The 12,692-nt window shown below is 46.3% G+C and overlaps 1 protein-coding gene across 2 annotated transcripts; it reads left to right on the top strand.

The window, feature by feature from the left end:
- Positions 1-8,520: 8,520 nt before the first annotated feature.
- LOC115579797 (microfibril-associated glycoprotein 4-like) lies at positions 8,521-12,043 on the top strand. 2 transcript variants are annotated; one of them, XM_030413467.1, is made up of 7 exons: positions 8,521-8,613; positions 9,028-9,084; positions 9,249-9,398; positions 9,652-9,690; positions 9,826-9,922; positions 10,467-10,634; positions 11,339-12,043. In XM_030413467.1, exons 2-7 carry the CDS (start codon positions 9,079-9,081, stop codon positions 11,590-11,592), a joined length of 714 nt encoding a protein of 237 aa, XP_030269327.1. In that variant the 5' UTR covers positions 8,521-8,613; positions 9,028-9,078; the 3' UTR covers positions 11,593-12,043. The 2 variants fall into 2 exon arrangements, with proteins under 2 accessions (XP_030269327.1, XP_030269326.1); XM_030413466.1 differs by having other exon boundaries at positions 8,559-8,627.
- The last annotated feature ends 649 nt before the right edge of the window (positions 12,044-12,692 follow it).

Raw genomic sequence — 12,692 nt, 5'->3', positions numbered from 1 at the left:
ATGTGCTCCCGGTAGGGTCTCCCAAGGCAAATTGGTCTCAGGTGAGGGGCCAGACTAAGTATGGTTCAAAATACCCCATGGAAAATAGAGGTGTGAGGCGAGAGACCCTGCCCGGAGGAAGCCCGGGGCCCACGTCTGGAGCAAGGCCCGGACGGAGGGCCCGAGAGCGAGCGCCTGGTGGCCGAGTCTGCCACGGGGCCCGGCCGGGCACAGCCCAAAAGAGCAACGTGGCACTTCTCCCTCCCCCATCCCGTGGACCCACCATCCGCAGGAGAAACCGCTGGGGTCGGGTGCGATGCCACATGGGTGGCGGTGGTGGTGGCGGGCCTCGGCAGCCCAGAACTGGGCAGCAGAGGCTGACTCTGGGGACGTGCAATGTCACCTCTGTTGGGGGGAAGGAGCCGGAGCTGGTGCGGGAGGTTGAGCGCTACCGGTTGGATCTGGTGGGGCTTGCCTCCACGCACAGCATCGGCTCTGGATCCAAACTCCTGGAAAGGGGCTGGACGCTATTCTTCTCCGGAGTTGCCAAAGGTGTGAGGCGCCGGGCGGGTGTGGGGATACTCACAAGTCCCCGGCTGAGCGCCGCCGTGTTGGAGTTTACCCCGGTGGACGAGAGGGTCGCCTCCCTACGCCTAAGGGCTGGGGGGAAAACCCTGACTGTTGTCTGTGCGTATGCACCGAACAGCAGTTCAGAGTATGCAGCCTTCTTGGAGGTCCTGGCTGGGGCCCTGCAAGGGGCCCCAGTGGGGGACTCCGTGGTCTTACTGGGGGACTTCAACGCGCACGTCGGCAATGACGGAGATACCTGGAGGGGCGTGATTGGGAGGAACGGCCTCCCCGATCTGAGCCCGAGTGGTGTTCTATTATTAGACTTCTGTGCTAGTCACGGTCTGTCTATAATGACTACCATGTTCGAACACAAGGATGCTCATAAGTGTACGTGGTACCAGAGCACCCTAGGTCGAAGGTCAATGATCGATTTTGTGATCGTATCATCTGACCTCCGACCGTGTGTTTTGGACACTCGGGTAAAGAGAGGGGCAGAGCTGTCAACTGATCACCACCTGGTGGTGAGTTGGTTTCGGTGGCAGGGGAAATCCCTGGAAAGACCTGGTAAGCCCAAACGTGTAGTGCGGGTAAGCTGGGAACGTCTGGGGGAGGCTCCTGTCCGAGAAGCCTTCAACTCCCACCTCCGAAGGAGCTTCTCTAGCATCCCTGTGGAGGCTGGGGATATCGAACCTGAATGGTGATGTTCAAAGCTTCCATTGTTGAAGCTGCAGCTGTGTCCTGTGGCCATAGGGTCTTAGGTGCCTCAAGGGGCGGCAACCCTCGGACACCGTGGTGGACACCGGTGGTCAGGGAAGCCATCCGACTGAAGAAGGAGGCCTTCAGGGACATGTTGTCCCGGGGGACTCCTGAGGCAGTTTTGGGGTACCGACGGACCCGAAGGGCAGCAGCCACAGCTGTGGCAGAGGCAAAGCAGCGGGTGTGGGAGGAGTTCGGCGAGGCCATGGAGAAGGACTTTCGGGCGGCGCCAAAGCGCTTCTGGAAACCTGTCCGCCACCTCAGGAGGGGGAAACGGGGAACCATCCAAGCTGTGTACAGCAAGGATGGGACCTTGTTGACTTCGACTGAGGAGGTCATAGGGCGGTGGAAGGAGTACTTTGATGACCTCCTGAATCCCACTCAGCCACCCTCTGTAATGGAGACAGAGCTGGAGAATGATGGGGTATCATCGCCGATTTCCCTGGGTGAAGTCACTGTGGTAGTCAAACAACTCCACAGTGGCAAAGCCCCAGGGATCGATGAGATACCACCAGAAATGCTGAAGGCTCTGGGTGTTGAGGGGCTGTCTTGGTTGACATGCCTCTTCAACATTGCGTGGGGGTCGGGGTCGGTGCCGAAGGAGTGGCAAACAGGTGTGGTGGTCCCTCTCTTTAAGAAAGGGGACCAGAGGGTGTGTGCCAATTACAGAGGTATCACACTACTCAGCCTGCCTGGGAAAGTCTACTCGAAGGTGCTGGAAAGGAGGGTCCGGCCGATTGTCGAACCTCAGATTGAAGAGGAACAATGCGGATTCCGTCCTGGTCGTGGAACAACGGACCAGCTCTTTACTCTGGCAGGGGTCTTGGAGGGGGCCTGGGAGTACAATCTCCCAGTCCACATGTGTTTTGTGGATCTGGAGAAGGCGTACGACCGGGTCCCCCGGGATGTTCTGTGGGAGGTGCTGCAGGAGTCCCTTCTCAGGGCCATCCAGTCCCTATATTCTCAAAGCGAGAGCTGTGTGCGTATACTCGGAAGTAAGTCGGACTTGTTCCAAGTGGGTGTTGGCCTCCGCCAGGGCTGTGCCTTGTCCCCAATCCTGTTTGTGATTTACATGGACAGGATTTCGAGGCGCAGTCGTGGTATGGAGGGGCTACAGGTCGGTGACCTTAAGATCGCATCACTGCTTTTTGCAGATGATGTGGTCTTGATGGCATCATCGGCTGTAGATCTACAACGCTCACTGGATCAGTTCACAGCTGAGTGTGAAGCGGCAGGGATGAGGATCAGCACCTCTAAATCTGAGGCCATGGTTCTCAGTAGGAAACCGGTGGATTGCCTACTCCAGGTGGGGAATGTGTCCTTGCCCCAAGTAAAGGAGTTCAAGTACCTCGGGGTTTTGTTCACGAGTGAGGGGATGATGGGGCGGGAGATTGACAGGAGAGTCGGAGCAGCGGGTGCGATGTTGCATGCGCTCCACCGCACGGTTGTGACGAAAAGGGAGCTGAGCCGAAAGGCAAAGCTCTCGATCTACTGGTCAATCTTCGTCCCTACCCTCACCTATGGTCATGAGCGATGGGTCATGACCGAAAGAATGAGATCGCGCGTACAAGCGGCCGAAATGGGTTTTCTTCGCAGGGTGGCTGGGGTCTCCCTTAGAGATAGGGTAAGAAGCTCAGCCATCCGGGAGGGACTCGGAGTAGAGCCGCTGCGTGGAAAGGAGCCAGTTGAGGTGGTTCGGGCATCTGATGAGGATGCCACCAGGGCGCCTCCCTAGGGAGGTGTTCCTGGCACGTCCAACTGGGAGGAGACCTAGGGGTAGACCCAGGACCAGGTGGAGGGATTATATCTCTTCTCTGGCCTGGGAGCGCCTGGGGATTCCCCAGTCAGAGTTAGCCGATGTGGCCGGGGAAAGGGATGTCTGGGGCTCGCTACTGAAGCTGCTGCCCCCACGACCCGATTTTGGATAAGCGGTTGACAATGGATGGATGGATGGATCACACAGCCCACTCACAACAGAGGACACACCCTGGACCTGGTCATAACATATGGCCTGTCCACTGGTGTGTCCTCTGTTGTCGACCTGGCTGTGTCTGACCATTATTGTGTGTTTTTCAATATCTCCAGTTTTATCCAACAGGAGGCCCCGGTAAGAACAGTGAGGAAGCGCTACCTTATATCCTGATGTGGCTGCAAATTTAATTGAAATTTTACATAATAGCACTGCTGACATTTTATCTGCACCCTGCAATTTTATTGTTGATAATGTTAACAGTAAACTCAGGTCAGCCCTAAATTCAGTGGCTTCGCTTTCCACAAAAACGGTATCAATCAAACCTACACCACCTTGGATAAAGACTGAAATAAAACAACTGAAAAGAAATTGCAGGAGCGCAGAGAGAAAATGGAGGCACACAAAGTTAACAGTTCATAATGACATATTCCGGGACAAACTCAAAACCTACAATAAAGCAGTAAAACAGGCAAGAACTTCCCATTTTTCACAACTCATCTCAGATAACAAGAACGACCATAAATTCCTCTTCTCCACAATCGCTCGTTTAATTAATACTGATTTTAAAGTCCGTGTAAAGCGGCATTTGTGTTATGAGTTTGTCACACCAAAGAAACATGTATCATTGACCACTGAGCCAAATTTGAAAGATTAAAAAAATTGTTAAGTATATAAACTTAGGTCTCAAAATCATGGAAAAACAAGCACTTCTTTCTGCTGTGAAACGCTGGGGGCGTGTCAGTTAGAGGCGCTGGAACCACGCCCATGCGGCGGGGGCTACACGTCATGTTAATGACGTCGCTGTCTCCCCAGGTGTTCCCCAGGTGTTCCCCTTGTCTATCTAAACCCGAGGACAGTTTATAATCATATAGATGCTGTTATAACGTGTAGTGATTGAGATCCTGACCCACTAAACATCCTGGAAAGTGACGGAGTGAAGTTTTTCGCGCTAAATTACATAATTATACATAATCACCATCAGTAAACAGGACGCTGTCTGACTCTGTCACTCGCGGGGACGGAGGCTGTTTTCTGGGGGACAGTTTCCTGAAGTCTCGGTCAGGAGGGCTGGCGGTCGCGGTGATTTATTTTCGTCAAACACTCGGTGAGTTAAACACTCTTGTGACAAGCGTGACAGACGCTGTTTTGTGAGCAGAAATGTGAGGAAGAGTCGGGAGGACAGGGAGGGGACGGACAGGAGGACAGACGCTTCTCCACATACAGCTGTGGGATTTGTTTTCCTCATATAAGTTGCTAAAGACAGTTATAGTTACTACGTTACTTTTGTTCGGTCATGTAACGTTGCTTTGTGGGACATTTCTCTGTATTTAGTTAAGTGAAGGACCTGTGCAGTGAAGGACCTGTGCAGTTGACTGTCAGACCGACACGCCCTCGCTCCGCGCCTCCGGATTAGCCGTTCACACTGGGACGGCTCACCAATAATGCGACCCTGATACTACCTCCACATACCGCCGGTGGGACCCACCGTCAACGGGACGGAGAGGGTCGGCTGCGGTGGCGGCCACATTATGCCGGTGGGACCCGCCGTCAGTGGGACGGCGGTCAGCAGCGGCCACATCTCCTCGTCGGCGGAGGAGAGGATGCAAGCCGGGGACGGAGTTGACCAGCATCAATGGACTCCCCCGTTTCCTTACGTTGTCATCCGAAGGAAACTTAAATAAGCTAACAGCGCCGTCACCCTGCACACTGTGGCATCCAGGAAAGATGCCGAGCGATGTGGAGGAGACATGGCTGGTTAGCTGACTGGTTGACTGGTTAGCTAGCTGCAAACTATTGTAAGCAATGCTATCCGAGACTGGAGAGTGAGTGGGAGAACCACTGAAGCTGACGCGCTGAACGTATTTATACCACTTCCGCAGCAGGGCGGGGTTTATGCAAATCATATGGCCGCGTTACGTAACGCGGCCATGATTTGCATGATTTCTGACCCGCCCATTAAATCCTGAACACAGAAATGTTGAAAAACTGTTTGTGAGCCTAGCTCCAAAATTAAATTCTACATGGCCGAATGGCTTTTACATGTTTTAAGTAAACACATTTATGACCTGTTTAATGTGTTTAGAAGAAAATGGCTGATTTTGGTTTACACGGACTTTAAGAAGTCCTCCATAGTTCCAACAAAAGATCTATGTGAGGGCTTTGCAGACCACTTCAGAGGTAGAATTGATGGCATTAGATCCCCTCTTTTAGAACAAAACAATGTTGCTTTTAACAGACCGGAACAATCGCTTTTATCTGAGGAGACAATGGAGTATTTTGTCCTGGTTGATGCAGAAACACTCGGTAGAGTTTTCTCCCGAGTTAACCCAACAACCTGCCTTTTAGACCCAATTCCCACATCACTCTTAAAACAATTGTATGCGTTCTTTGAGTTTGAACTTTTAAATCTTGTGAATTGCTCTCTCCAGACAGGTGTCTTCCCCACTGCCTTTAAAACGGCAGTGGTGAAGCCCCTTCTGAAAAAGAGCAATTTGGATCCTGATATTTTCACCAACTACCGACCTGTATCCAACTTATCCTTTTTAAGAAAAGCTGGTTTATATCCAATTAAATGATTTTTTAAACAGCAACAATATTATATATATATATGGCAACTGTGGCTTATTGAAACTACAGTCGTTGAACATTGCTGGCAGTAGCTAATTACAGGTTGTCAATGCAAATAAGAACAGGTTCCCAATCAACTTACCTGGCCACATAAAGGTAAATAATAATGAGGGGTTAAGCTTTTCTCTTGTAACTGCTATTGCCAGGCAGGAAGAGGTGGGCGGCACCGTGGACGGCGCTCACAGTAGCTCATTAGCATTTAAAGGGAAAGGCACTGAAACCAGCCACCTGGAGCAGGGCTGTGAAACTGGTGTTTCAAGAACCCTGCTGTGCTCAAAACTTTTTCAACCAAAGCATGTTACTAACATTCCATTTAGACATCAAGGAACCATGTCAAGAAGCAGAAATTACCATAATATGGGACCTTTAATGCAAGCCGGGTAAAATTAATGGTAACTGGCAGATAGTTTTCTAGAGACATCTACTGATTTTGATATTCAACATGATCATTATTCTTTTTGTTAGGAATGCCAAAAAGGAAGAGGTGGGCTGACTTCTGTCATGTAAGTGGAGTTATGTGACAGGAGGGAAACAGATTATAGTAAGTTTATAATAGTACATTCATATTCTTGCATTAATGCCATGTAGGTGTTCAATGAAGAAAATATCCGACATCAACTCATCCCTGTTACTGCTCTCAGAAACTAAAAAAGAATAGAAATGAAGAGAATGAGATGGAATAAAACGATTAGCATCTTAAATAATAAGAGAAATAAAATAATACAATGCAGTACAATAAAGGCTAGGATGAAAGATTAGTTACAACAGATTAGAACAACAAAATATATGTAAAATAATTAATAAAAAGCAGATAAAAGAACAACAAAAGAAAGGAATTTTTCCTAATCAGAATCAAATCCTTCCTCCCTGAGATCAAGCAGCAGAGATTATGTGACAATAAACAAATACTACTGACGGAGTTTTGGGTTACCTAAACAGAGTAGTCTTGCATGTCACTGTTTCTAAAACAGGGCGTTTCTCTTGGCTGTGTTTAAAAAGGGCAAACATTGAGAGTATACCCACTCCTCCAGGGACCACTCCCTGAAGACAGCAGCATGATGATCTGTCCTGTGCAGCAGATCTACAGGAACATCGTACAGCAGAAATTAGATCATGTGCACTAGAGACTTCCACCGAACCAGCCTGCTGACTTCTGGTTCAGCGTTTGGTTAAACGTTTGGTTCTGATTATTAACTTAAGCTTCACAAATTAAAGAGGCAGGAATACGTTAGCATACTGAGCAACAACATTCAGCTCAAAGTTAAACTTATTATTGTTATTTAACAGCACGACTGGAACACGGATTCTGTTCCGGGTGCCACTAAACTCTCCCCTGGAACATGATACGAAACAGCAGCCCCTTAGCAAAAAGTAGTTTACTTGAAGTTCATTTTATTAAGTATGCTTGAGTATAAGTATAGCAAGTATACTATGGACCATGTACTTGTAGCGTACTAGAAAATATACTAATTTAATACTTCTTCGGACTAAATTGGAACATTTTAAGTTTACAGAAGTACACTTTCAAGTATACAACAAGTACACTCATCTATACACTACTAGTGTACTAAGTATATACTTTTAGTCCACATTTTAGTTTATTAACATGTAAGTTTACAATAGGGGTAATACCTTAATGCAAATGTGTGTAGTGAAAAACATCTTCACTCTGCTAACTTAAATGTAAGCACAAGTCAATGACTTGACCTTAATCTGCACTTAGATCGAGATGTACTAAGTATTAGTATTGGCAAGTTCTGGCAAGAGATTCACTAATTATTACCACACCCACACACAGAGGCAGCTGACGGGAAGTCTCTCCCAGAAAACGCCCCTTCACTCACGGTGCCAACGTTTTTATCATCTTTGTTAACTCAACACCATTTAACCACATAACAAGGATGTGAATTAACCCGCAACCGTCTTACACGTCTTATTCACAACCACATTCAGGAACCATAATTACACAAACAACAACAGAATAGAGTCTTTGCACCACACCCACAAGGGCGTTACAGTATACTAAAGTACAAGTATAAACTTTAGTATTAAAGTATAAGTGTAAGTCTAAGTATTAATGTACTAAGTCTTAGACTATTCTTTATACTTTTCAGTATAAGCCAAGTATACTTCACTATACTTTTCTTAAGTATATAGAATATAGTATATAAAAAGTACACTTCAAGTATACTGCCTCTGTTTAAGTATGAAATAAGTGAAGTTGTAGTACACTTGTATTAACTACTTTTTGCTAATGGGCATCCTGCTGAACGATGGCTGGCTTGACTTCAGACAGAACTTCAAATATTGACATGAGGAGGAAACAAAATATCAGTTTCATTACACAGTATCATTTTCTTAGTGTTTATCTTTCACTGAACACTTGAACCGTTACCTCTGACAGATGACAAATGCAACACAAGGGAGAAAAACACAAATGCAAACTCATCTCTTGGCAACATGAGAAGAATCAGCCCCACAACTTCCTGGCTGTGTTGACATTAGAATATTTGTCCATTCAGTCCTGCAGAGTTTCTTGTTATTGTGTATTAATTGAATTTGTATTTTCCAAGATCCGCCTGTTGTGATGTCACGGTGCCTTCTGCAGATATAAGACGGGACGCCGTGATGCTGCGACAGACCGAAGGAGAAGCAGCAGTTTGTCTCTGTTTCCTCTGAAGGTGAAGCCTCTTCAGTTCAACCTGCAGGTGAGTTCAGACAGGTGAGCATCCGACCAGGAGACAGATTCACTTTTGTCTTTTTGGGATTCTTCCTTCTACCCAAAATGACCAAATTAGCAAGAAGTTGAGCTGAAGGTTGTAAACGTTTGGTCACGTTGCAGTAATATTTGTTACCCAGGCTGTGACTGTGTCGACTGACGCCACATTTTATTAGACTTGACTTGATTGAAATTGGAACATTTTAAGTTTACAGAAGTACACTTTCAAGTATACAACAAGTACACTCATCTATACACTACTAATGCATAAACCTGCGGCGATGGTGAACGTTGCTCCAGCCGGACCGACTGTTGATTCTCGTCACTCCCTGTTGTCCTGAGCGTGGTGTATTTTCTGCAGTCTTGTATCTGTTCTCTGATTTAATTCTTCTTGTGTCTGCAGAGTCTCAGACAGATCCACATCAGCCGACGTTACTTCCAGCAAAAACTGACGATGAAGGTGAGTCTGTGAACTGAAGTCTGACAGATGTCAGAGTTCTGTCAGTGTAAAGAGGCTTGTGATATCTGACTTTGACCACACCAACCTGAAACTAGAATCCAAACTGCTCAATCAGTGTGTACGATTCAAACCTTGGTCCAAATGACATCATGTCCTGTGTTCAGCTGCTCTCGGTCGTCGTCCTCCTCCTGGCTCCAGCGCTCACCAGCGGCATTAAAAAGTATCCGAGGGACTGCAGTGTCATCCATCAGGACAAGAGCCAACGCAGTGGAGTGTTCACCATCTACCCTGATGGACCCAGGTCTGCTGTCCAGGTACACTTCCTCCTCTCTGGGTCGCAGGTTGACATTTATGTAAACCAGCAGGTGTTTTCCTTTTGAGGCGGACGCTGAGTCAGATCAGAGGATCATCAGATGTCTGACCTGATACTTCCTGTAGTGTTTCATCCTAATCTGGTCCTTTCAGTCAGTAATCATCAGACATCAGCCCGTCGTGGCACACACAGCCTCATGTATACAGTTCAGACAGCTGTGACTTCACTAACTGACTGTGTGTGTGTGTGTGTAGGTGTACTGTGACATGGACTCACTGAGAGGAGGCTGGACGGTGAGTACTGAACTGAACTTCATCCACTCATAGCTGAGTGGTTTTAATATGAGGCTCCCATCACAATAAATAACATCCCAGTAAAACTGTGTTGAACTCTGAGCTGTCAGGTGTGTCGTGTGTTCGTCCCTCCAGGTGTTCCAGAGGAGGATGGACGGCTCGGTGAACTTCTACAGGCCCTGGGATCAGTACAAGAGGGGCTTTGGGAGCGCTGCTGGAGAGTACTGGCTCGGTGAGACGGAACCAAACTAACCATGAATGAATGAATAGTTTTATTTCAGTTACAATATAACGTACTTAAATTATGTGCAATCAGCTGACAAAATATTACCATACATGCTTCCACTAAACATTTTCTCACAACAAAATTTTAAACAAACTCTTTAACCGAAAAAGGAATAGGCTGAAGCCGAGGCTTGTTTTTGCCTCTCCTGTACAATCCATAAATTAACGCAGAATATCAGTAGTACAAAGAAGAAGAGAAAAAACAAAAACAAACAAAAAAAAACATCATGTGACCTCATGAAATCAGGATTAGGATCACTGTAACACAAAAGAAAAGACATTTAAACTCTAAGAAAAAAGCCAGAACCGCCCCAACAAAGTGAAAGTCACTGCTGAGAGAGTAGAAACATTAAAGTAAAGAGTAAATCCAGGAGTGAGGCTGAAGTCTTCAGATCAGTCGGTGCTTCCTGTAACTGTACATAGTTTGTTTATGGACTGATATACTGTGTGTGTGTGTGTGTGTGTGTGTGTGTGTGTGTGTGTGTGTGCAGGTCTGGACAACATCCACCACCTGACTAAAGGCCGTAAAGTTGAGCTCCTGGTCCAGATGGAGGACTTTGAGGGGAAATCAGTATTTGCTCATTACACTTCGTTCTCTGTCGGAGGAGAATGTCACGGATATTTACTGAAGGTGTCTGGATTCAAGAACGGAGGGGCAGGTCAGTGAGTCGACGACGGGCTGAGAATCATTCTTATAGGAGCACGAGACGTCCTTGACTAGAGAGTTGACCACAGACTACAGGACCAGCGACAGAACAACAGACGGGCATTAAACGCACTGATATGATTTTTAATGTAGTTAATAACCAGAAAAGCACGCTGGCTTCATACTGAATGACGAGGCCGGATGAAGTCGGACATCCTGGTGTTTCTGTCACACTACATTTCACATACAGGTGCATCTCAATAAATTAGAATATCACGGAAAAGTTAAGTTCATTAAAATATTGAAACTTTCATACATCAGGCCCAGTAACACCACAGTCAGAACACCAGCTGCTGGTAGTTCTGTCGTGTGGGCAGGTGAGTCCTGCAGGAAAAGGAAACCAGCGTCTCCAAACTGCAGAAATCTTCTGTAACATTCTGGCTGTAATCACCAAACTTCAAACTAGAATATATTAAAGTTTCCCTTTTTGAATGAAGTTACGGAATAAAAGGAACTTTTGCTTGATATTCTAATTATTTCAGATGCAGCTGTACTTCATGTTTGTTGGGATTTGATGGTACGGCAGGTGTGGTTATTAGAAATTAATAATTATTGATCATTATTATTCAAATGATATAAATAAAAAGTAATACAAATTCTGATGAAATCACAACTGTTCCTTCAGTCCATCTGTGGTTCTTGCATGTGTTTCTGTAGGAGACGCCATGAGTTATCACAACGGACAAAAGTTCACCACCTTGGACAAAGACCAGGATGCCTTTGGCAAGAACTGTGCCAGAACTTACCTGGGAGCGTTCTGGTACAGGTCTTGTCACCAGGCTAACCCCAACGGGGTTTATCGTTGGGGGGCTGATGGAACTCTGTATGCTCTCGGAGTGGAGTGGTACAAGTGGAAGGGCAACAACTACTCCCTGAAGAGCATCAGGATGGAGATCCGTCCTGTGCAGTAGATCTCCAGAACCGTCGTACAGCAGAATATCATCAGCTGACCTCTTTAGTGATTTCTTTCTCTTTTTTATCATTAAGCATGTAATCTCTTAATGGGCCGTGCAGCAGTTAGCAGCAGCAGCAGCAGTTAGCAGCAGTTAGCAACAGTTAGCGGCAGTTAGCAGCAGTTAGCAGCAGTACTGTGGTGTGTATTCCCATACTCATGCTGCAGTCTAAACGTGTCATCCTGAGCGAGGGGAGAATCTGACCCGCTGCAGTGACTCCTTCAGCTGGACTGCTGCTCCATGTGAGCCAGCAGGACCGTCGGCCCGGCAGAACTTCATGAATAAACATCAATGTTTAGTTTCATGTGTGTTAATCTCTGCACTGTCCTGATATTTGGTGGCGGGTTAAACCTTAATGTGAATCATAACCTGCTGTACGATGACAATAAATAAGAAGCTGAGCATCAAACTGATGTGATCTGACGTGTTCTTCCTCTCAGCTCTGTAAGGAACGCCTCCACAGCAGAGACACTTTACACTGACGGGTTTTAACACTCAGAGTTTCACAGCATGACAACATCTCAGAAGACATCAGAGTTTCACCATATTACACAGTTAACATTATTATTATTATTATTATTATTATCAGTTTACAGAATGAAAACAAGAGTTTCATAGTTAAACAAATGTTTAATGATTTCAAATACCATTTTATTCTTTCTACTAACAAAAATGTGGTAGAAGTTGTTGTGCTTCATTTCACATTAATAAGAAGTTTGGGGTTAAAAGGATATTCCGGTGTAAGTTTAATTCATGGTCTAACACACCGTGAAACTGTGTTACCGATTACCGAGTGCAGTAGAGTCCCGCAGCTCAATGATGATCATTACCGCGGGACTCTACTCAGTAATCGACTCACAGGGCTTCCCCACAACAAGGAAGGCTTCTCGGGTGGTGAGATTTGTTTATATTTTCCGACAAATAATAAATATGGCAACGATATCAAATGTTTGATGCCTCGAAATATGTGCTGGAACCCTGTCTCTAATGTTGCCGAAGTTTGGTGCTGTTCTGAGCATTATTTGTGGCTTTTTCATGGCAGTTTTATATTTGGATCC

The sequence above is a fragment of the Sparus aurata genome, chromosome 4 (genome assembly GCF_900880675.1).
Source record: "Sparus aurata chromosome 4, fSpaAur1.1, whole genome shotgun sequence".
NCBI lineage: Eukaryota > Metazoa > Chordata > Actinopteri > Spariformes > Sparidae > Sparus > Sparus aurata.
This window is presented reverse-complemented; position numbering and strand designations above follow the sequence as displayed.